Source organism: Oncorhynchus gorbuscha, linkage group LG15 (genome assembly GCF_021184085.1).
Source record: "Oncorhynchus gorbuscha isolate QuinsamMale2020 ecotype Even-year linkage group LG15, OgorEven_v1.0, whole genome shotgun sequence".
NCBI classification, from domain to species: domain Eukaryota; kingdom Metazoa; phylum Chordata; class Actinopteri; order Salmoniformes; family Salmonidae; genus Oncorhynchus; species Oncorhynchus gorbuscha.
The window spans coordinates 17,505,639-17,526,691 of NC_060187.1; the positions used below are offsets into that span (position 1 = coordinate 17,505,639).

Sequence of the window (21,053 nt, forward strand, 5' to 3'; positions counted from 1 at the left end):
TGGTGGGGTGCTGGGAGAGGGGAGAAAGAGAGAAGAGAGAAATCACAAAATGTGACAAACACCAAATTGAGACTGCATGCAGAATTCTGCAAAAATATCCTCTGTGTACAATTTAAAGCTCCAAATAATGCCTGCAGAGCAGAATTAGGCCGAAAGCCACTAATTATCCAAATCCAGAAAAGAGACGTTACATTTCTACATTTCTTCCTAAAAGGAAGAGAATTCCCAAACCTTCCATAACAAAGCCATTATCTACAGAGAAATGAACCTGGAGAAGAGTCCCCTAAGTATGCTGATCCTGGGGCTCTGTTCACAAACACAAACAGACCCCACAAAGCCCCAGGACAGCAACACAATTAGACCCAACCAAACCATGAGCAAACAAAAAGATAACTACTTGACACATTGGAAAGAATGAACAAAAAAACAGAGCAAACTAGAATGCTATTTGGCCCTAAACAGAGAGTACACAGTGGCAGAATACCTGACCACTGTGACTGACCCAAACTTAAGGAAAACTTTGACTATGTACAGACTCAGTGAACATAGCCTTGCTATTGAGAAAGGTCACTGTAGGCAGACCTGGCTCTCTAGAGAAGACAGGCTATGTGTCACGCCCTGACCTCAAAGAGCCGTTTTATTTCTCTATTTGGTTAGGTCAGGGTGTGATGTGGGGTGGGCTTTCTATGTTTTGTTTTCTATGTTTCTTTATTTCTATGTTTTGGCTGGGTATGGTTCTCAATCAGGGACAGCTGTCTATCGTTGTCTCTGATTGGCAACCATACTTAGGTAGCCCTTTTTCCCTCCTTCAGGGTGGGTAGTTAACTTTGTTTGTGGCATATAGCTCTTAAGCTTCACGATTGTTTATTGTTTTTTGTCTGCGTCATTGTCCTAAATAAAAGGAATATATTACACTCACCACGCTGCTCTTTGGTCCTCTTCATTCGACGCCCGTGACACTATGTGCTCACTGCCCACAAAATGAGGTGGAAACTGAGCTGCACTTGCTAACCTTCTGCCAAATGTATGACCATATTAGAGACATATATTTCCCTCAGATTACACAGACCCACAAAGAATTAGAAAACAAATCCAATTTTGATGAACTCCCATATCTAGTGGATGAAATACCACAGTATGCAATCACAGCAGCAAGATGTGTGACCTGTTGCCTAAACAAAAGGTCAACCAGTGAAGAACAAACAACCATTGTAAATTTAACCTATATTTATGTTTATTTATTTTCAGTTTTGTACTTTAACTATTTGCACATTGTTACAACACTGTATAAGGACATAATATGACATTTGAAATGTCTTTATTCTTTTGGAACTTTTGTGATTGTAATATTTACTGTTCACTTTTGTTTATCCATTTCACTTGATTTGGCAATGTAAACAGATGTTTCAAATGACAATAAAGTCCCTTGAATTGAATTGAATTGAGAGAGAGACAGGATGATGCTTTAAGTGCCTACCATAATGGCTTGACACAGCAAACTTAGTTGGTTTTTAGTTGAATCAAATCTGCAGCACCACCATGGCTATGTGGTGTAGGAATGCACAAACGGCAGACGCTGTCCTCTGCACTGCTATGTTGAGGCATGTTGGGTCTTGAGTACAGTTATGGAGGGGGCTCAGATTCTGACTCCTGATGTGAAAAACAGACCTGAGTTAGGGACAGAGGAAGGGAAAGAAACGGTCACACCCCTGAGTTTTATGTACTGTAGGTCAGGAGCGATATAGGAGGGAAATCCTTTCTTACACAGCAACAACTTTAAAGAGCATACAGTATGTATAAATCTTTAACATAGGGTCCTACTATATATATTTCCTTAGATTCGATTTGTAATCAGTCTTACCACTAGACTATGCTCTTGCCAGTGTGTTTGAAGATAAAATCCTTAATGTTGAAAAGGCCATGTTGGTTTGTGATATTACAACAACAAAGAGGTTACTGAAAACAATGGACACTGTCACCTCGGACATCATTGCACTCGCGACTGAAGAGCACAATATGTACTGCAACAACAACAAAATCTCAGCTGGACAACGAAACCTAGAACAGCTGTAGTGGGACAGCCAGCGGCGCTGTTTCCCCTACTGCAGATCCCATCCTTAAACTGCAGGAGTCTGGTGATGAGTAAAACACAACTCAGCCTGATGGGCATCTGGGAGTTTTCAACAGTGGACTGAATCTACATCACTCTGTCAACAGAAGTCCACCTACTGCATTCCCGCCAGACTACATGCTCTGGATGTAGAATAGAATAGTACTTTATTAGTCCATCTCTGGGGAGGAAATGCTGGTTATTCCACACACTAAAAAGCAGCCTAATCCCAGATCCCCAGTATGATTTCAGTCTGCTCTTTGTTTCATGCTTGTTTCTATCTGGATTAGAGGGTAGCATGGATAGAGATTATACCAGGCAGTCTGAAAAAGACTGGACAGCATTAAGTTAATGACTCCCTCTTCCTTAAGTGAACAACGGGATTGGACAGGATTAAAAAGTGAACATTGATTCATGCTCTTATTTCTCCTGTAAAGCTGTTAGGGAAGACGACTAGACCGTGAGTTAGAAATAAAATATGGGTAACAATTTACATAAAGTTCTTCTTATACTGTTGTAGTTATACTCTGGAGAACGGTTGTGAAAAAAGCAAAAAACCCAATTAAGTGTACTGATTGTACTGGTTTAATGCCATGCTTAATTGATTAAGCAGCTCTATTTACAGTGGCTTAATCTGGATGTTATTGTCAACCTAGTCACGTACATGCGTCTGAACTGAAGTTGTCTTTGTATGGTAATGGACCTGTAGTAGTTACTAACTGAAACAGCCTCAGTCTCTGTCTCCAAATCACCGAGGACCCACTGACTGCCCAACTCAAAGCTCTGCTCTGAAAAGCGATAGCTAGTTACGCACAGAAAAAAATATTATAATATCAATCCATTCCACCGCTGAGAATTGACACGCTGCCAAGACGTCTTTCTTTATTTCCATATTTGTCTGTTATATTTTCTCCTCGCCTTTGAGGAAAATAAAATACTTTTAAGGGGGCTTAGTGGAGACAGACAGTGTGGGTTTCATGTTTGCTCGCCTCTTTTGTCTGGGCCTGTTGGAGGCTGAATGTGGCTGGAGTTACAGGTTTAAAAGTCTCCACCATCACAGAATCGAGTCCCCCCCACCCCCTCTTCAACATTCTCAGGCTGCCATGTCACGCCCGATTCCAATCAGGCATTGCCCTAGATGCCCCCAGAACAGAGCCCACCACAACAATGGGTCCTAAAATCCTTGGCAGCCAGCAGAGTGTGTACCAGGTCCAGCCTGCTGTGTAAAAGTAAGGGAGAAGAAAAGCCTTTGATTTCTCAATAACGACTCTTCATAAAGATTATATTGTTAGCAATTTGTCAGGTATTTAAGCTGTCTTGTGAAGTACATAAGAGGTAGTGTGTTTCACTCGATTGAGCTGTGGAAAAAGCATCTAAAGCCCAGCTGATCGAGCCTGAATCAGGTCCAGATGGCACAGACAGACAGTGGTGTTCTTCATGGTCTTCTTTCTGGTGAAAATCTTTTCTGCCCTCTGAAGTAACATCTGGTTGCTGTCATCATCGTTGCCAGAGTTGTTATAATCAGAGTTTATTATTCTGTTCATTCCATAAAGGGTTTCTCATGCTCTCCCCCCCCCCTCTCTCGCCCACCTCTCTCTCTTACCTCTGTCTCTCTGTCCATCCCTTCCTCTCTCCAGGTGTGCTGAAGGACTACCTGCGTGAGTTGCCGTACCCCCTCATCACTAAGCACCTGTATGAGGCTGTGTTAGACTCCATGGCTAAGAGGCCTCTGCGTATTGGAGCAGGAGGATGTGAGAACGACCAGGCGGACACAGAGCAGACTGTCAGCCTGCTGGAGAACCTGCCAGAGGTGGAGAGGGTAAGGAGAAGATCCTTTTAAGGGCTTTTCACACTACTGAGCCATACCTGAGCCAAACCAAGCTGTAGTGAGCTGGCCTGATTACGAATCCTCCCTGTAGTTTCTGGAAAAATGCTGTAAAAAAAGAAAATATCTGAGGCAGCGCAGTACAGTTGTGTTAGCCTGCCCTAACCCAGCATGCTCTCTGTCTGTGTGATCCCAGTTGACCCTGCGGAGGCTGCTGGACCACCTGAAGCTGGTGGCGTCGCACCACGACGTCAACAAGATGACGTGTCAGAACCTGGCAGTGTGCTTCGGTCCCGTGCTGCTCAGCCAACGCCAGGAGGCCAGCTGCCATAGCAACCGCGTCTTCATCGACTCAGAAGAGCTGGCCAGTGCCCTGCACTTTAAGAAGCACATCGAGGTGCTGCACTACCTTCTGCAGCTATGGCCAGGTAACCTCCACCATAGAAATGCAATATTACTAGAGTGACCTATGTCATAAACCTTCATAACTCTAGAATGTAGCAGATTATGGAAGCCATCTTGGTCAGGGATAAATGAAAATCTAGTCAACTTCATCCATTTTTATAGTTCATTAATGACTAGCTTAATTACTAGGTACTTTATTTTGCAGTGGATGTATGAGGCTTTAAGATCAGGCAGTCTGTGATTATGAACATCCTGGGCATTGTGAATCACTGAGCCAACAACTTAAACAACTAATTACATTTACAGATATTAAAAAGCACTCACCCAAAAGCAAGACATTTCCTAGAAGGGCACTATGTTGGTGGAACTGCTTTCTAGTGCAAATTGCTCCTAGCTCTGTGGTTCTGTTCCAAACATGACTTTAAAAGGCTGGGCTGGCGCTTTGATCTCTGGTGGTTTGGCTTGGCTGACACACACACACACACACACACACACACACACACACACACACACACACACACACACACACACACACACACACACACACACACACACACACACACAGCAATTAGCCATTCGCTGCCATCTGTTCGATCGTCATAGATGAAATGCTCCACAGAGTGCTTCATCATATTGGGAGGGCCAAAGCCTTGTTGTAAACCAAGCTCATTGGGTAGCGCTGTTTTTATATAAATCACTGTCCAGAGAAAATATGCACCCTATTCCCTATATATTGCATTTATTTTGTTCAGAGCCCTATTGGCCCTGGTCAAAATAAGGGCACTATAAAGGGAATAGGGTGTAAAGTGTCGAATCAGAAACACATCTTTTGACCAGTGGGTAACATACTATGTTAATTGTGTAGATACAGTGCATTCAGAAAGTATTCAGACCCCTTGACTTTTTCCACAATTTGTTACGTTACAGCATTATTCTAAAATGGATAGTTTTTTCCCCTCATCAATCAACACACAATACCCCATAATGACAAAGCAAAAACAGGATTTTAGAAATGTTTGCAAGTTTATTAAAAATAAAAAACTGAAATTTAACATTTACATAACTATTCAGACCCTTAGTACTTTGTTGAAGCACCTTTGGCAGCGATTATAGCCTTGACCTAGAGTCTTCTTGGGTATGATGCTACAAGCTTGGCACACCTATATTTGGAGAGTTTCTCAAATTCTTCTCTGCAGATCCTCTCAAGCTCTGTCTGTCAAGTTGGATGGGGAACGTTGCTGCACAGCTATTTTCAGGTCACTCCAGAGATGTTCAATCGGGTTCAAGTCTGGGCTCTGGCCAGATCTAGGAAGAGTCTTGGCGGTTCCAAACTTCTTCCATTTAAGAATGATGGAAGCCACTGTGTTCTTTGGGACCTTCAATGCTGCAGAAATGTTTTGGTACCCTTCCCCAGATCTGTGCCTCGACACAATCCTATCTCGGCGCTCTACAGACATTTTCTTTGACCTCATGGCTTGGTGTTTTGGTTTTTGCTCTGACATGCACTGTCAACTGTGGGGCCTTATATAGACAGGTGCCTTTCCAAATTGTGTCCAATCAATTGAATTTACCACAGGTGGACTCAAATCAAGTTGTAGAAACATCTCAAGGATGATCAATGGAAACAGGATGCACCTGAGCTCAATTTCAAGTATCATAGCAAAGGGTCTGAATACCTATATAAATATGACGACCACCTGGATTCGATCTTATGTAGAAACATTTGAAATTGTGTTTTTTGCATTGGATAAAAGTAGAGACTCAGGGCTAGAAAATGGTATATGATACACTGCAGTTGAGGAACAATGGGAACGTAATTATGTTTGAAAGTTGATACATTTATAACCCCACATTTGAGAAAATGGCCCTTGAATGTTTTGGTACTGGAGAGCTCTTCTTTGTCTACACCCATTCAGCATCGTTCACACCCTCTTAAGGCTTAGCCCCACCCATCTCTTTAAGGATTCACATGTGAGGCCATGTGGTAAACACATGCTATATCAAAATATTATTTGTCACATGCAGAGGATACAGAAGGTGTAAATGGTACAGTCAAGTGGAACCTTGCATAGTAGCGATATCAAAACAGAAAGTGTCCTGATATTTGATCATTATTAGATGACGCTTACCCGCCACACTTGTCTACATTGATGGGTCATGTGAAGGAAATCAACAAGAGCTCACAGAGTACTAGGGCTGGGGCTGGGTGCTAACATACAAACACAGAGCAAAGAACTGAGTAAAACAAAGGGTTTAAATACAATCAGGGGAAACGAGGCACAGGTGCAAATAATAATGGGGATCAAGGGAAAACAAAAGGTCAAAAGGCACAATGGGGGCATCTAGTGACCAAAAAGCGGAACAACCCTGGCCAAATCCTGACAGGTCATGTAATAATCCGGTCAAAGTGGAGTCTTTTGTTTAGACATTTAGCTAGCTAAACAATGAACCGGCATAATCCCAGCTCATACAAATACCAATACAAACATTGTCATAGCTGTAGTATGAATCTGCAGGTAGATAAAGCTAACAAACTAGGTTCAATGTTAGCTAGCTAACATTAGGCTATAACTAGCAAATGGAATATCTGATTCAAATAATATTACTACACAGATCATACACGTAACGTTAGCTAGCAAGTCAGCAAGCTAATGTTTGCTAACTAACTTGCAATAAAAATGACTTTCTGACCAAATGAGAAATGTAGATCTGAAAATGTAGCTAGACTCTTACCCATATACATAAATGAACGGTTCACGGTAGATTGGGGACCATTTAACTTTGTTTTGCTTGTAGCCTCATCTCGTTTTACCTGTGTTGTGTCAAGTCGGTCTGGTTCACACTAACTGTGGCGCGTGCAGAAAGTAGCCCATTACTTTTTCCAACTGATCTGTTGATAGCGCCTGCTAAATAACGCATTTTGATTTTTTAAATTATGTTTACGCTCGAATGCCGCTCCTGTGAAGTAGTAACGTGTGACAAACGCCTACTTTCCTGAAACTGGTCACAATAAGGTATTTCTGTTTTTTATTTTCAATATATTTGCAAAAGTGTGTCATTAAATCAAATCAAATTTTATTTGTCACATACACATGGTTAGCAGATGTTAATGCGAGTGTAGCGAAATGCTTGTGCTTCTAGTTCCGACAATGCAGTAGCAACCAATGAGTAATCTAACTAACAGTTCCAAAACTACTACCTTATACACACAAGTGTAAAGGGATAAAGAATATGTACATAAAGATATATGAATGAGTGATGGTACAGAACGGCATGGCAAGATGCAGTAGATGGTATTGAGTACAGTATATACATATGAGATGAGTAATGTAGGGTATGTAAACAAAGTGGCATAGTTTAAAGTGGCTAGTGATACATGTATTACATAAAGATGCAGTAGATGATATAGAGTACAGTATATACATATACATATGAGATGAGTAATGAAGGGTATGTAAACATTATATTAAGTGGGGTATTGTGTGTAGATTGATGAGAAAAATAATTGAATCAATTTTAGAATTATGCTCTAATGTAACAAAATGTGGAAAAAGTCAAGGGTTCTGAATACTTTTCAAAAGGTCCAAACTTCTGGTCTCTATCCTAATCCGTCCAAACGTTTTTGAAGTTTTTACCCTTGTAGCATGGCCAGAATTAGGGTGACTAAATCAATGGAGGCCAGAGAAACAAAGTGGTAAAAAAATTGGAAAATTGCTTCGCATCAGCTAGCAAGAATTAAAGATAAAGATACAATATAGAGGTAAGATGGATATCAATTTAGAGACATGACGTGTAGTATTTTCATATTTTATTATACACTTTTCATACTAATTCGACATTCCTGTTCTTTTTCAAAGATTTCTCACAAAAATAAGCGTGTCTCTGTGAAATGACAACGGCGTACTGAGCGTACACCAAGCATTTTCAAAGCATTTTACATTTATTTCAGCTGGTGTCGTGTTATTTTAGCTTTTTGTGACCCATGGAAGCAACTTTAAAGACGACGACCACAATATGTAAAATCCTGAAAAGAGAAACCTGCACCACGATGTCAACAGAGCTCAGGGCTTATTATCAGATGTATTAGGTTACAAAATCTGACCTTTTATATATAGTTGAAGTCATACATTTACATACACCTTAGCCAAATACAATTTAACTCAGTTTTTCACAATTCTTTACATTTAATCCAAGTAAAAATTCCCTGTCTTAAATTAGTTAGAATCACCACTTTATTTTAAGAATGTGAAATGTCAGAATAATAGTAGAGAGAATTATTTATTTCAGCTTTTATTTCTTTCATCATATTCCAAGTGGGTCAGAAGTTTACATACACTCAATTAGTATTTGGCAGCATTTCCTTTAAATTAAATAACTTGGGTCAACGTTTTGGGGAGCCTTCCACAAGCTTCCCACAATAAGTTGGGTGAATTTTGGCCCATTCCTCCTGACAGAGCTGGTGTAACTGAGTCAGGTTTGTAGGCCTCCTTGCTCGCACATGCTTTTTCAGTTCTGCCCACAAATGTTCTATAGGATTCAGGTCAGGGCTTTGTGATGGCCACTCCAATACCTTGACTTTGTTGTCCTTAAGCCATTTTGCCACAACTTTGGAAGTATGCTTGTGGTCATTGTCCATTTGGAAGAACCATTTGCGACCAAGCTTTATGTCTTGAGATGTTGCTTCAATATATCCACATAATTTTCCATCTTCATGATGCCATCTATTTTGTGAAGTGCACCATTCCCTCCTGCAGCAAAGCACCCGTACAACATGATGCTGCCACCCCCGTGCTTCACGTTTGGGATGGTGTTCTTCGGCTTGCAAGCCTCCCCCTTTTTCCTCTAAACATAACAATGGTCAATATGGCCAAACAGTTCTATTTTCGTTTCATCAGACCAGAGGACATTTCTCCAAAAAGTACGATCTATGTCGACATAGGACTCGTTTTACTGTGGGTATAGATACTTTTGTACCTGTTTCCTCCAGCATCTTCACAAGGTCCTTTGCTGTTGTTCTGGGAGTAATTTGCACTTTTCGCACCAAAGTACGTTCATTTCTAGGAGACAGAATGGGTCTCCTTCCAGAGCGGTATGACGGCTGCGTGGTCCCATGGTGTTTATACTTGCGTACTATTGTTTGTACAGATGAACATGGTACCTTCAGATGTTTGGAAATTGCTCCTAAGGATAAACCAGACTTGTGGAGGTCTACAATTGTTTTTCTGAGGTCTTGGCTGATTTCTTATGATTTTCCCATGATGTCAAGTGAGGAGGCACTGAGTTTGAAGGTAGGCCTTGAAATGCATCCACAGGTACACCTCCAATTGACTCAAATAATGTCAATTAGCCTATTAGAAGCTTCTAAAGCCGCGACATCATTTTCTCAAATTTTACAAGCTGTTTAAAGGCACTGTCAACTTAGTGTATGTAAACTTCTGACCCACTGGAATTGTGATACAGTGAATTATAAGTGAAATAATCTGTCTGTTAACAATTGTTGAAAAGCAGTTGTCTTAACCGACTTCCGACTTCAACTGTAATGTTAATGATATGTTAATGATATGTTAGAGAAAGAACCCACTAAACTATTCAAAACATGAATAATCATATTTGTCTTGTTAAAATGTACTTTACAACATAAGGAAGTGAAATTTCCTCACCAAATTGCGTTTTCACCCACTCTGGGCAGAGTGGGTGGACACCCTGTAGGGTGCCGTTTGGGATGCAGCCAGACACCCTGTAGTGTGCTGTTTGGGATGCAGACAGACACCCTGTAGGGTGTCGTTTGGGATGCAGCCAGACACCCTGTAGTGTGCTGTTTGGGATGCAGACAGACACCCTGTAGGGTGCTGTTTGGGATGCAGACATACACCCTGTAGGTTGCTGTTTGGGATGCAGACAGACATCCTGGACCAACTGTGGCTCTATGGTTGGTAATTTGTCTCCTTGTCCAACTGTTCTGCTCTCAGCAGCTGTCTTCTTTGTGTGCATGGTGACATGAGAACAGATACGCACCGTTGAGTACAGGGATAGAGGGAGGATATGAAAGAGAGAGGGGTATGAGTGTTGGGTTGCTAGGCGGTTTAGATGTCAAAGCCTGTGTTATTGTTTAAGTCTAAGGAGGATGGAGAATAGAAGCCTGTAAGGCTAAACCTGTCTGATCCCCCTCAGATCACTAACATTCCAACTGCACTAACTGCATTTAACTTCATAGTGTTGTTTACGTACGCTGCATGGTGTATTGCTTAAGCTTTTACATGCAAGGCAAGCAGCTGATCTTAATATTCCTCGCTGTCCCTGCCCTTCAAATTGAATCCCAAACAAGACCTTTATTAATTTTTTATACGATTTTATTTGATATTTTATGAGTACAAAACAGACATCATACAAACATAAACTACATCACTCCTACCCAGACCCACTAGCCCTCACCCCTATCTCCATCAACTACATCACTCCTACCCAGACCCACTAGCCATCACCTCTATCTCCATCAACTACATCACTCCTACCCAGACCCACTAGCCATCACCCCTATCTCCATCAACTACATCACTCCTACCCAGACCCACTAGCCATCACCCCTATCTCCATCAACTACATCACTCCTACCCAGACCCACTAGCCATCACCTCTATCTCCATCAACTACTTCACTCCTACCCAGACCCACTAGCCCTCACCCCTATCTCCATCAACTACATCACTCCTACCCAGACCCACTAGCCATCACCCCTATCTCCATTAACTACATCACTCCTACCCAGACCAACTAGCCATCACCCCTATCTCCATCAACTACATCACTCCTACCCAGACCCACTAGCCATCACCTCTATCTCCATCAACTACATCACTCCTACCCAGACCCACTAGCCATCACCCCTATCTCCATCAACTACATCACTCCTACCCAGACCCACTAGCCATCACCCCTATCTCCATCAACTACATCACTCCTACCCAGACCCACTAGCCATCACCCCTATCTCCATCAACTACATCACTCCTACCCAGACCCACTAGCCATCACCCGTATTACATTCCATCACATGGCCTCAAACTGCACGATTTTGTTAAAATATTACTTTTAGTACCCTCTCCACCTAGGATATTCCAGTCCTAACCTTAACTCTTAGCCCTCCCAGCTTCACCCAAACATTTCACAATCATTATGAGATATGTCCAGCCTCTTCACGAGGACCACACCTTCCACTGCATTGTTGCATAGGCCTGGAGTGTGTGACCTGGGTTATGTGAATGTGTTTCTGGGGTTGTGTGAGTGTACCTGGGGTTGTGTGAATGTGTTTCTGGGATTGTATGAGTGTGTCTGGGGTTATGTGATTAGGAGAGTTGGCTTGTCCTCTGTATTTGCTATGTCTTCAATGGGGGAGGAGGGTGTTAATGAACGGTGTGTGTGTGTGTGTGTGTGTGTGTGTGTGTGTGTGTGTGTGTGTGTGTGTGTGTGTGTGTGTGTGTGTGTGTGTGTGTGTGTGTGTGTGTGTGTGTGTGTGTGTGTGTGTGTGTGTGTGTGTGTGTGTGTGGGGGGTGTGTGGGGGTGTGTGGGGGTGGGGGGTGGGGGTGTGTGGGCAGATATGTGTCTGTGTATGTGACTGCTTAGCCTTGGTATTTGGTGAATTTCATAAGGAGGTGAAATTGTGTGTGTGACACTTTGGCCTTGGTGACCACTGTGCTTTTCTGGTGAGTGTGGGCGTGCTTGTGTGTGTTGTGTGTGTGCTTGCGGCCGTGTGTGTTTGGGCAGAGAGCAGGTGGTCAGGGAGAGATCACAATATGGCAGAGTGTGGAGTGAGGGGAGGGGAGGGAGGCTCTGGATATTTTTAACTGGTCAGGGACAGCACAGTGGGAGCAGCCCTGGATTTGGAAGTGTTCATGAGGGTGTGTGGCACAGGCAGGATGGGGAGGCTGGGAGTTCAGGGGTTGAGGTGATGGGTTTCGGGGTTATTTGCACGCTGTAACACAGTCATCATCTGTTTATCTACTACACGCTGTAACACAGTCATCATCTGTTTATCTACTACACGCTGTAACACAGTCATCATCTGTTTATCTACTACACTCTGTAACACAGTCATCATCTGTTTATCTACTACACGCTGTAACACAGTCATCATCTGTTTATCTACTACACTCTGTAACACAGTCATCATCTGTTCATCTACTACACGCTGTAACACAGTCATCATCTGTTTATCTACTACACTCTGTAACACAGTCATCATCTGTTCATCTACTACACGCTGTAACACAGTCATCATCTGTTTATCTACTACACTCTGTAACACAGTCATCATCTGTTCATCTACTACACGCTGTAACACAGTCATCATCTGTTCATCTACTACACTCTGTAACACAGTCATCATCTGTTCATCTACTACACTCTGTAACAGTTATCATCTGTTCATCTACTACACTCTGTAACAGTCATCATCTGTTCATCTACTACACTCTGTAACACAGTCATCATCTGTTCATCTACTACACGCTGTAACACAGTCATCATCTGTTCATCTACTACACGCTGTAACAGTTATCATCTATTAATCTTCCTCACACTGTAACAGTTATCATCTGTTCATCTACTACACTCTGTAACACAGTCATCATCTGTTCATCTACTACATGCTGTAACAGTTATCATCTATTAATCTTCCTCACGCTGTAACAGTTATCATCTGTTCATCTACTACACTCTGTAACACAGTCATCATCTGTTCATCTCCTACACGCTGTAACAGTTATCATCTGTTCATCTACTACACTCTGTAACACAGTCATCATCTGTTCATCTACTACACTCTGTAACAGTCATCATCTGTTCATCTACTACACTCTGTAACACAGTCATCATCTGTTCATCTACTACACGCTGTAACAGTCATCATCTGTTCATCTACTACACTCTGTAACACAGTCATCATCTGTTCATCTACTACACTCTGTAACACAGTCATCATCTGTTCATCTACTACACGCTGTAACAGTTATCATCTATTAATCTTCCTCACACTGTAACAGTTATCATCTGTTCATCTACTACACTCTGTAACACAGTCATCATCTGTTCATCTACTACACGCTGTAACACAGTCATCATCTGTTCATCTACTACATGCTGTAACAGTTATCATCTATTAATCTTCCTCACGCTGTAACAGTTATCATCTGTTCATCTACTACACTCTGTAACACAGTCATCATCTGTTCATCTCCTACACGCTGTAACAGTTATCATCTGTTCATCTACTACACTCTGTAACACAGTCATCATCTGTTCATCTACTACACTCTGTAACAGTCATCATCTGTTCATCTACTACACTCTGTAACACAGTCATCATCTGTTCATCTACTACACGCTGTAACAGTCATCATCTGTTCATCTACTACACGCTGTAACAGTCATCATCTGTTCATCTACTACACACTGTAACAGTTATCATCTGTTCATCTACTACACTCTGTAACACAGTCATCATCTGTTCATCTCCTACACGCTGTAACAGTTATCATCTGTTCATCTCCTACACGCTGTAACAGTTATCATCTGTTCATCTCCTACACGCTGTAACAGTTATCATCTGTTCATCTCCTACACGCTGTAACAGTTATCATCTGTTCATCTACTACACGCTGTAACAGTTATCATCTGTTCATCTACTACACGCTGTAACAGTTATCATCTGTTCATCTACTACATGCTGTAACAGTCATCATCTGTTCATCTACTACACTCTGTAACAGTCATCATCTGTTCATCTACTACACGCTGTAACAGTCATCATCTGTTCATCTACTACACGCTGTAACAGTTATCATCTGTTCATCTATTACACGCTGTAACACAGTCATCATCTGTTTATCTACTACACGCTGTAACACAGTCATCATCTGTTCATCTACTACACGCTGTAACACAGTCATCATCTGTTCATCTACTACACTCTGTAACACAGTCATCATCTGTTCATCTACTACACTCTGTAACACAGTCATCATCTGTTCATCTACTACACTCTGTAACACAGTCATCATCTGTTCATCTACTTCACGCTGTAACACAGTCATCATCTGTTCATCTACTACACGCTGTAACACAGTCATCATCTGTTTATCTACTACACTCTGTAACACAGTCATCATCTGTTTATCTACTACACTCTGTAACACAGTCATCATCTGTTCATCTACTACACGCTGTAACACAGTCATCATCTGTTTATCTACTACACTCTGTAACACAGTCATCATCTGGTCATCTACTACACTCTGTAACACAGTCATCATCTGTCCATCTACTACACGCTGTAACAGTCATCATCTGTTCATCTCCTACACGCTGTAACAGTCATCATCTGTTCATCTACTACACGCTGTAACACAGTCATCATCTGTTCATCTACTACACTCTGTAACACAGTCATCATCTGTTCATCTACTACACGCTGTAACACAGTCATCATCTGTTCATCTACTACACGCTGTAACACAGTCATCATCTGTTCATCTACTACACGCTGTAACACAGTCATCATCTGTTCATCTACTACACGCTATAACACAGTCATCATCTGTTCATCTACTACACGCTGTAACACAGTCATCATCTGTTCATCTACTACACGCTGTAACACAGTCATCATCTGTTCATCTACTACACTCTGTAACACAGTCATCATCTGTTCATCTACTACACGCTGTAACACAGTCATCATCTGTTCATCTACTACACGCTGTAACACAGTCATCATCTGTTCATCTACAACACACTGTAACACAGTCATCATCTGTTCATCAACAATTTCTCATCCCTCTCAGTCACGCTACCCCGGCAAAAATCGGCATTTCATTTATCTGACTTTAATTTATCTGTATGTCCAGCCCTTATATTTAGCCTCACAATGAAGTGTTTTAACATTTTATTTTCAGGACAACCAGGGCTACAAGTAGATCACAAATCAATTTGATATAAACAAATGCATTCATGATTTATTGACAAATGTCAATACAAAAAAGAAGGTCCAACAAAGCAAACACCTGATAAAAAAATGAATTTATACGAATGTAAGTACAGAAATTGTTTGCACACTGGGAAATGACAGTGACAACAGTTTGGAATTTGAGACAGCAACTATGTGAGCTTATTACAGTATTATAGACACTTCGTCCTGGGATTTCCTATGTAGAAGAATCCCATACCTTCTAACAACTCTTGTGTAGCTTGTGAAGTCATAGAGCAAAACATGTTACGTGTTCGTGGGAGTCTCAGCTTTTAATTAGTCAAACCATCCGGACTCTACAGACGTTTTTGAGGAAATACCCTGCACACCGTGCTGGCGTTATGGTGGTACTCATTGAAACCATTCATACAGTATGATATCAAAATCAGCTGTTGGCTTTGCTGTTCCACTGTGGGGCTTGTGTACTTGACTTTCTACCTTCAGCATGAAATAGCTGTAACAGTAAAGTCGAGTTTCAAGGTCTTTCATGTCAACTGGCCGCTTGACTGGTTGCTTTTTGTTGCAGTGGATGGACATATCAGTTTTACCTCTGAAATGTGTTTTGTTTGTTTTGTTTTATTCTGCCACTGACTGTAGGAGGTATGTAAAGGTGTGGGGGACACCGTGTAGTAGGAACACAGAGAGACAGACAGGTAACTGGGCTGTGGTGGTTGGAGTGTTGGCCTGCTCAGTGTTCTGTTCATCTTCCTAGCTCAGACATGCTCATATCATGTGATTCCCTCCTAACCCTTCTTCACCCCACAGAAGGGACGTGTGTTAGGTTAGTTCACAGACATTTGAAGACTAGGTCAAATGTACAGCTGTAGAAGTGAAGTAGTAGAGTGTGTTGGAGTGGCTTTGGCATATTTCTATGCAGCATGGCATGGGTTAATGTCTAAACTACCACCTTTAGACCGTGGCTGTACTCCAGGAGGACCTTGTGTATACAGTGTGCTTGAAATGAAAATTATATTTTATATTATATTTTTTAATTGGTTTGCACCAACAGTGCTTGAACAGCTTGTGCCATATACCAGGAGTTAACAGAGCTACAGGACTATGGCACTGACTAAATAGCTTCCTGTTTACTCTTTAACTAACTCTTTCTTTCTCTCTCCTGTCTTTACATCTCTCCTTATAGTGGTGGATCCACATGGAAAGACCTCATCCCCCATCCTGGAGCACCCCGGGCCAGCCGACCAGCCTGCCGCTCCACCCCTGCGTCGGAGGAAGGAGCGTCCCCAGGTGCTGAACTTGAGTGATGCAGAGATGGCCGGGGTGCTGCGACCTAGGCCGGGCCGACTGGACAGCCCTAGCAACCGTTACGCCGGTGACTGGAGTCGCTGTGGAGAGCGCTACCTCCCCCCTCCTCTGGCCCAGGAGGAAAATGACTATGATGATGTTCCTTCTGAGGATATGGAGGTCACTGAGGAGGGACAGGAAGGAGAGGACAGGGGGAAGGAAGGGGGAGAGGAGCTAAGACCGGAAGGATTACTGGACAGTGGACAGGAGGAAGGACAGGCAGAGCCACCTACAGCAAAACAGGAACCCCCACTACTCCAGGAGGTGATGGAGGGACCTGTCGAGAAGGAGGAAGAGGAGAGAGAAGCAGAGGAGGAGAGCGATGTCTCCAGTGACGGTCAGCCATCAGACGATAGGGTGTGTGATGATGAGGATGAGCGCATCCTGCCCCTCCACAACCCCAAAGAGCACACATACCAGGCTTACATGAAGATCCAGGACATCAGCCCTGTTCTCAGCAACAGGGTCAACCTGCGAGACCTGCAGGAGAGCATCGACACGCTCATAGGCAACCTGGAGAGAGAGCTCAACAAGAACAATCTCAAAGTTAGCTACTAACACAACACACATTCAGCCTCACAGGCTACTGACTCAAACACACAGCCCAACAGGCTACTGACTCAAACACACAGCCCAACAGGCTACTAACTCAAACACACAGCCCAACAGGCTACTGACTCAAACACACAGCCCAACAGGCTACTGACTCAAACACACAGCCCAACAGGCTACTGACTCAAACACACAGCCCAACAGGCTACTGACTCAAACACACAGCCCAACAGGCTACTGACTCAACACACACTCAGCCCAACAAGCTACTGACTCAAACACACAGCCCAACAGACTACTTACTCAACACACAGCCCAACAGACTACTGACTCAACACACACTCAGCCCAACATGCTACTGACTCAAACACACAGCCCCCGAAGATAGAAAAGGCTTAGCTAATTCTAAGGGCTTCGAGACTGGAGAGTTGTTGGGGTTCAGGAATTTGGCTCCAGGGTTGCCGTGGTGACCTTTAATAAAGACGACTCAGTGGCACGTGCACCCGTGTCGTGCGCCCCTGCAGAACTCTGGTGTTTAGAACTCTGGTGCGTGATTGGCTGGACACTTCATTTAGCACCTACCCACAAGACATTATTAGATGTTTCATTAATGTTTTGCTTTTGATGACTTGTTTTTACATGTCGCTCATGTTCTGTTGTTCTTATCCGGTTGTTGTTGTTGTTGTTGTTGTTGTTGTTGCTTCTCTTCTTATTAGAAGAACCCATTGACCCCCAGGGGTGTAAACGGTGCCTTAATTGTGTGAAGGTGGGACTTTAAGGCAGGGGAGAGCTTTTCTATTGAGGTACGAAACATTATGACGTACAGCAATGCACTTATGAGGCAGGCTTTAGTGTATAGTACAAGTCATTTAGGTATATGGTACATACAGTATAGCTGGCTATGGACTGGGAGGAGAACCAGGGAGGGGGCTAGACCTCTGAACCCTCCTCCTCCTCGGGTACGAGTACAAACGTATCATACAGTCACATACATACCTGCTCCAATACCATGGAGAAACACATAAACAAGGAGATAATGGGTGATAAGTGTTTCTCTCTACCTGCTAGAACAGAGCAGCTAATCTGTAGCAACAAAGAGAGATAGAAAAAATAACTAAAGTGATGTCATGTATTTGAAAAATGAATAAGTGAATATGACATGGGTGAAAACCATTAACATCTGGTTTTCTTTTAGCCCTTCTTCCCCAACCTCCCACATGATCTAGACCAGGGTTTGGTCTTAATGTGCACCCAGGGGTTCCCCAGAACCCCTGATCAAGACCACACGTACCAAACTCATTCCACGGAGGGCCCAGGGTTCTGCGGGTTTTCGCTCCTCCCTTGCGCTTAATTGATGAATTAAGGTAATTAATTAGTAAGGAACTCCCTACACCTGGTTGTCTAGGGCCTAATTGAAATGGAAAATCCCAAAAACCTGCAGACACTAGGCCCTCCATGGAATGAGTTTCAGACCCATGATCTAGACAGACAGTGATCACCTGCGGGTTTAAAGAGGAAAAAGTCAAATATGGGAAACTTACGTTTGGTACATACTGACTGCAGAACAGCAGTTCACGTGTTTCATAGAAACAGTTACTGTGTGGAGAGGGCTCTGGCTAGTACGACATGTGAGTCCACTACCTAAATAGATAAAAGAAAGTTTTCAGAAATCCAGGGATTCAGAATGATCAGTATTTAACATATTTATGTATATATAAATGTATTTGGAGTATATATATTATTTTTTACAGCTTATATATATATTTCCATACAGGCATATTTAAATGCTCACCATAACCTTGTAGTGTTGACCCATGATAGACTATATAGACGGATTGGTTGTTTAGCAACAAAACCAACACATGTGCAACTATGGGGTTAAACAGATGGGGTTGGCTTAGACTGTTGATAACATGTCAACTATATTTTGTTTCTAACGTTCATTGAAATCAAATACATTTGCACAATGAGCACTTGTCTCTCAAATACATTGTTACAGTTGGTTAGCTAGCTAGAGAATATTCGCCATATTAGCATAGACGTGACATCAGTCAAAACAAGACATGGTATCAAGCACAAGATAAAACAAGCTGAAACGAGCCACCTACATTTCCCCACATGGCAGATTATTGTCATTGTTGCTAGCTATCTGGCCATCCAGGACCACAACACACGGCCTTCTGCCCCATTGAAATGCGTGCATGGTTTTCGTGACGTTGTCACCTAACCCGTCTGTGTTGCTTTGTTTCCTCCCACTTAAGCTACCTGTACACATCTTAAACGTGCTGGACTAATGGTACAACTTAAGCTACCTGTACACATCTTAAACGTGCTGGACTAATGGTACAACTTAAGCTACCTGTACACATCTTAAACGTGCTGGACTAATGGTACAACTTAAGCTGTAATATACATGACATAGAAATACATTCTTGCAGAAAGAGAGATATTGTTATTTTTGTTATATTTTTTTGTACATATTTGGCATCTGTTTTGTCGCCGGTTGGTCTAATCTGAGTTCATAGTTGTGTTTAAAAGGTACTGATGAACATTGTTGCATGGTCAAAAGCTTTATTACTAACTTAAACAAGTATATTTCCCACCTGAGGTTATCGTATCATATTTATGTGTACATGGAGATTCTTTCTATCTGTTCCTATCCCACTGTTTGTCATCCCTTTGACAGCTGCTGACACAGACTAACAACCAGGTTCAAAAGAACATTTCATTGAAAGACTAAAAGAAAGGAAAATCATTCAGCTAGCTAGTCCCTAAGGCGATTGCACTGCAGTGCAGTAGTTTCCTATGGTGATGGGAAACTATCCAGTGAAGCTTTCATTATATAAGGATGTTTTTCTGGTTCTAGCCTGACCCTGGTTCCTCTCCTCCGGGTCTGACCCTGGTTCCTCTCCTCCGGGCCTGGCCCTGGTTCCTCTCCTCCGGGTCTGACCCTGGTTCCTCTCCTCCGGGCCTGGCCCTGGTTCCTCTCCTCCGGGTCTGACCCTGGTTCCTCTCCTCCGGGTCTGACCCTGGTTCCTCTCCTCCGGGTCTGACCCTGGTTCCTCTCCTCCGGGCCTGGCCCTGGTTCCTCTCCTCCGGGCCTGGCCTGGCCCTGTGTCCTCTCCTCCGGGTCTGGCCTTGTTTCCTCTCCTCCGGGCCTGGCCTGGCCCTGTTTCCTCTCCTCCGGACCTGGCCTGGCCCTGTTTCCTCTCCTCCGGGCCTGGCCTGGCCCTGTTTCCTCTCCTCCGGGCCTGGCCTGGCCCTGTTTCCTCTCCTCCGGGGCTGGCCTAGCACTGTATCTATCAATGCATTCCTCCCTCTTCACTCTTTCTCTAACCCCCTCCCTCCTTCCCTCTTAATCAGTGTGTCACATGTCCACATTGTGTCTGAGCACGTGCACATCGTTGTTTGCGTGTACAGTAAGTGTCATACGGTCAACGTGTTTCTGTAATAGTTGTTTTGTTTCATCTCTGTCCTGTTTGTATGTCTGTCTTGGAAACATAAAGCTATGATGAAAGCATCCCTAAATACTTTGTACTGATCTTGAGAAATGTATGGTCATATTAAAGTATATATTTCACATGGCCTTGCGTCTTTCTGGTTATTACATTTTGTCAAGTTGATTCAACCATGTTCTGCTGCCAAATCCTCGGCCGGTAGATGAGAGTAAAGTCAAACACTCAAAGCATCCCATTTTGAGATGTAATGTCTGTTATGTCTTTTTGCTATTCACTTTAGACCAGTATTAACATTTCTAACATGAACAGTCATTAACAGTCACTTATTTATTGGGCCTTGGTTTCTACCGATGTTGCTTTCAGAATCCGCTACTGTGCTGT

General features: G+C 42.8%; 1 protein-coding gene across 3 annotated transcripts in view; it reads left to right on the top strand.

The window, feature by feature from the left end:
• Nucleotides 1-20,799, top strand: part of syde2 (synapse defective 1, Rho GTPase, homolog 2 (C. elegans)) — a 96,180-nt gene extending 75,381 nt beyond the window's left edge. For all 3 annotated transcript variants that reach the window (XM_046300246.1, XM_046300247.1, XM_046300248.1), the window contains exons 5-7: nucleotides 3,748-3,929; nucleotides 4,132-4,363; nucleotides 16,502-20,799. In XM_046300246.1, the coding sequence (XP_046156202.1) occupies nucleotides 3,748-3,929; nucleotides 4,132-4,363; nucleotides 16,502-17,220 (1,133 nt within the window). In that variant the 3' untranslated portion in view covers nucleotides 17,221-20,799. The remainder of the gene's footprint in view (nucleotides 1-3,747; nucleotides 3,930-4,131; nucleotides 4,364-16,501) is intronic.
• Nucleotides 20,800-21,053: the final 254 nt, after the last annotated feature.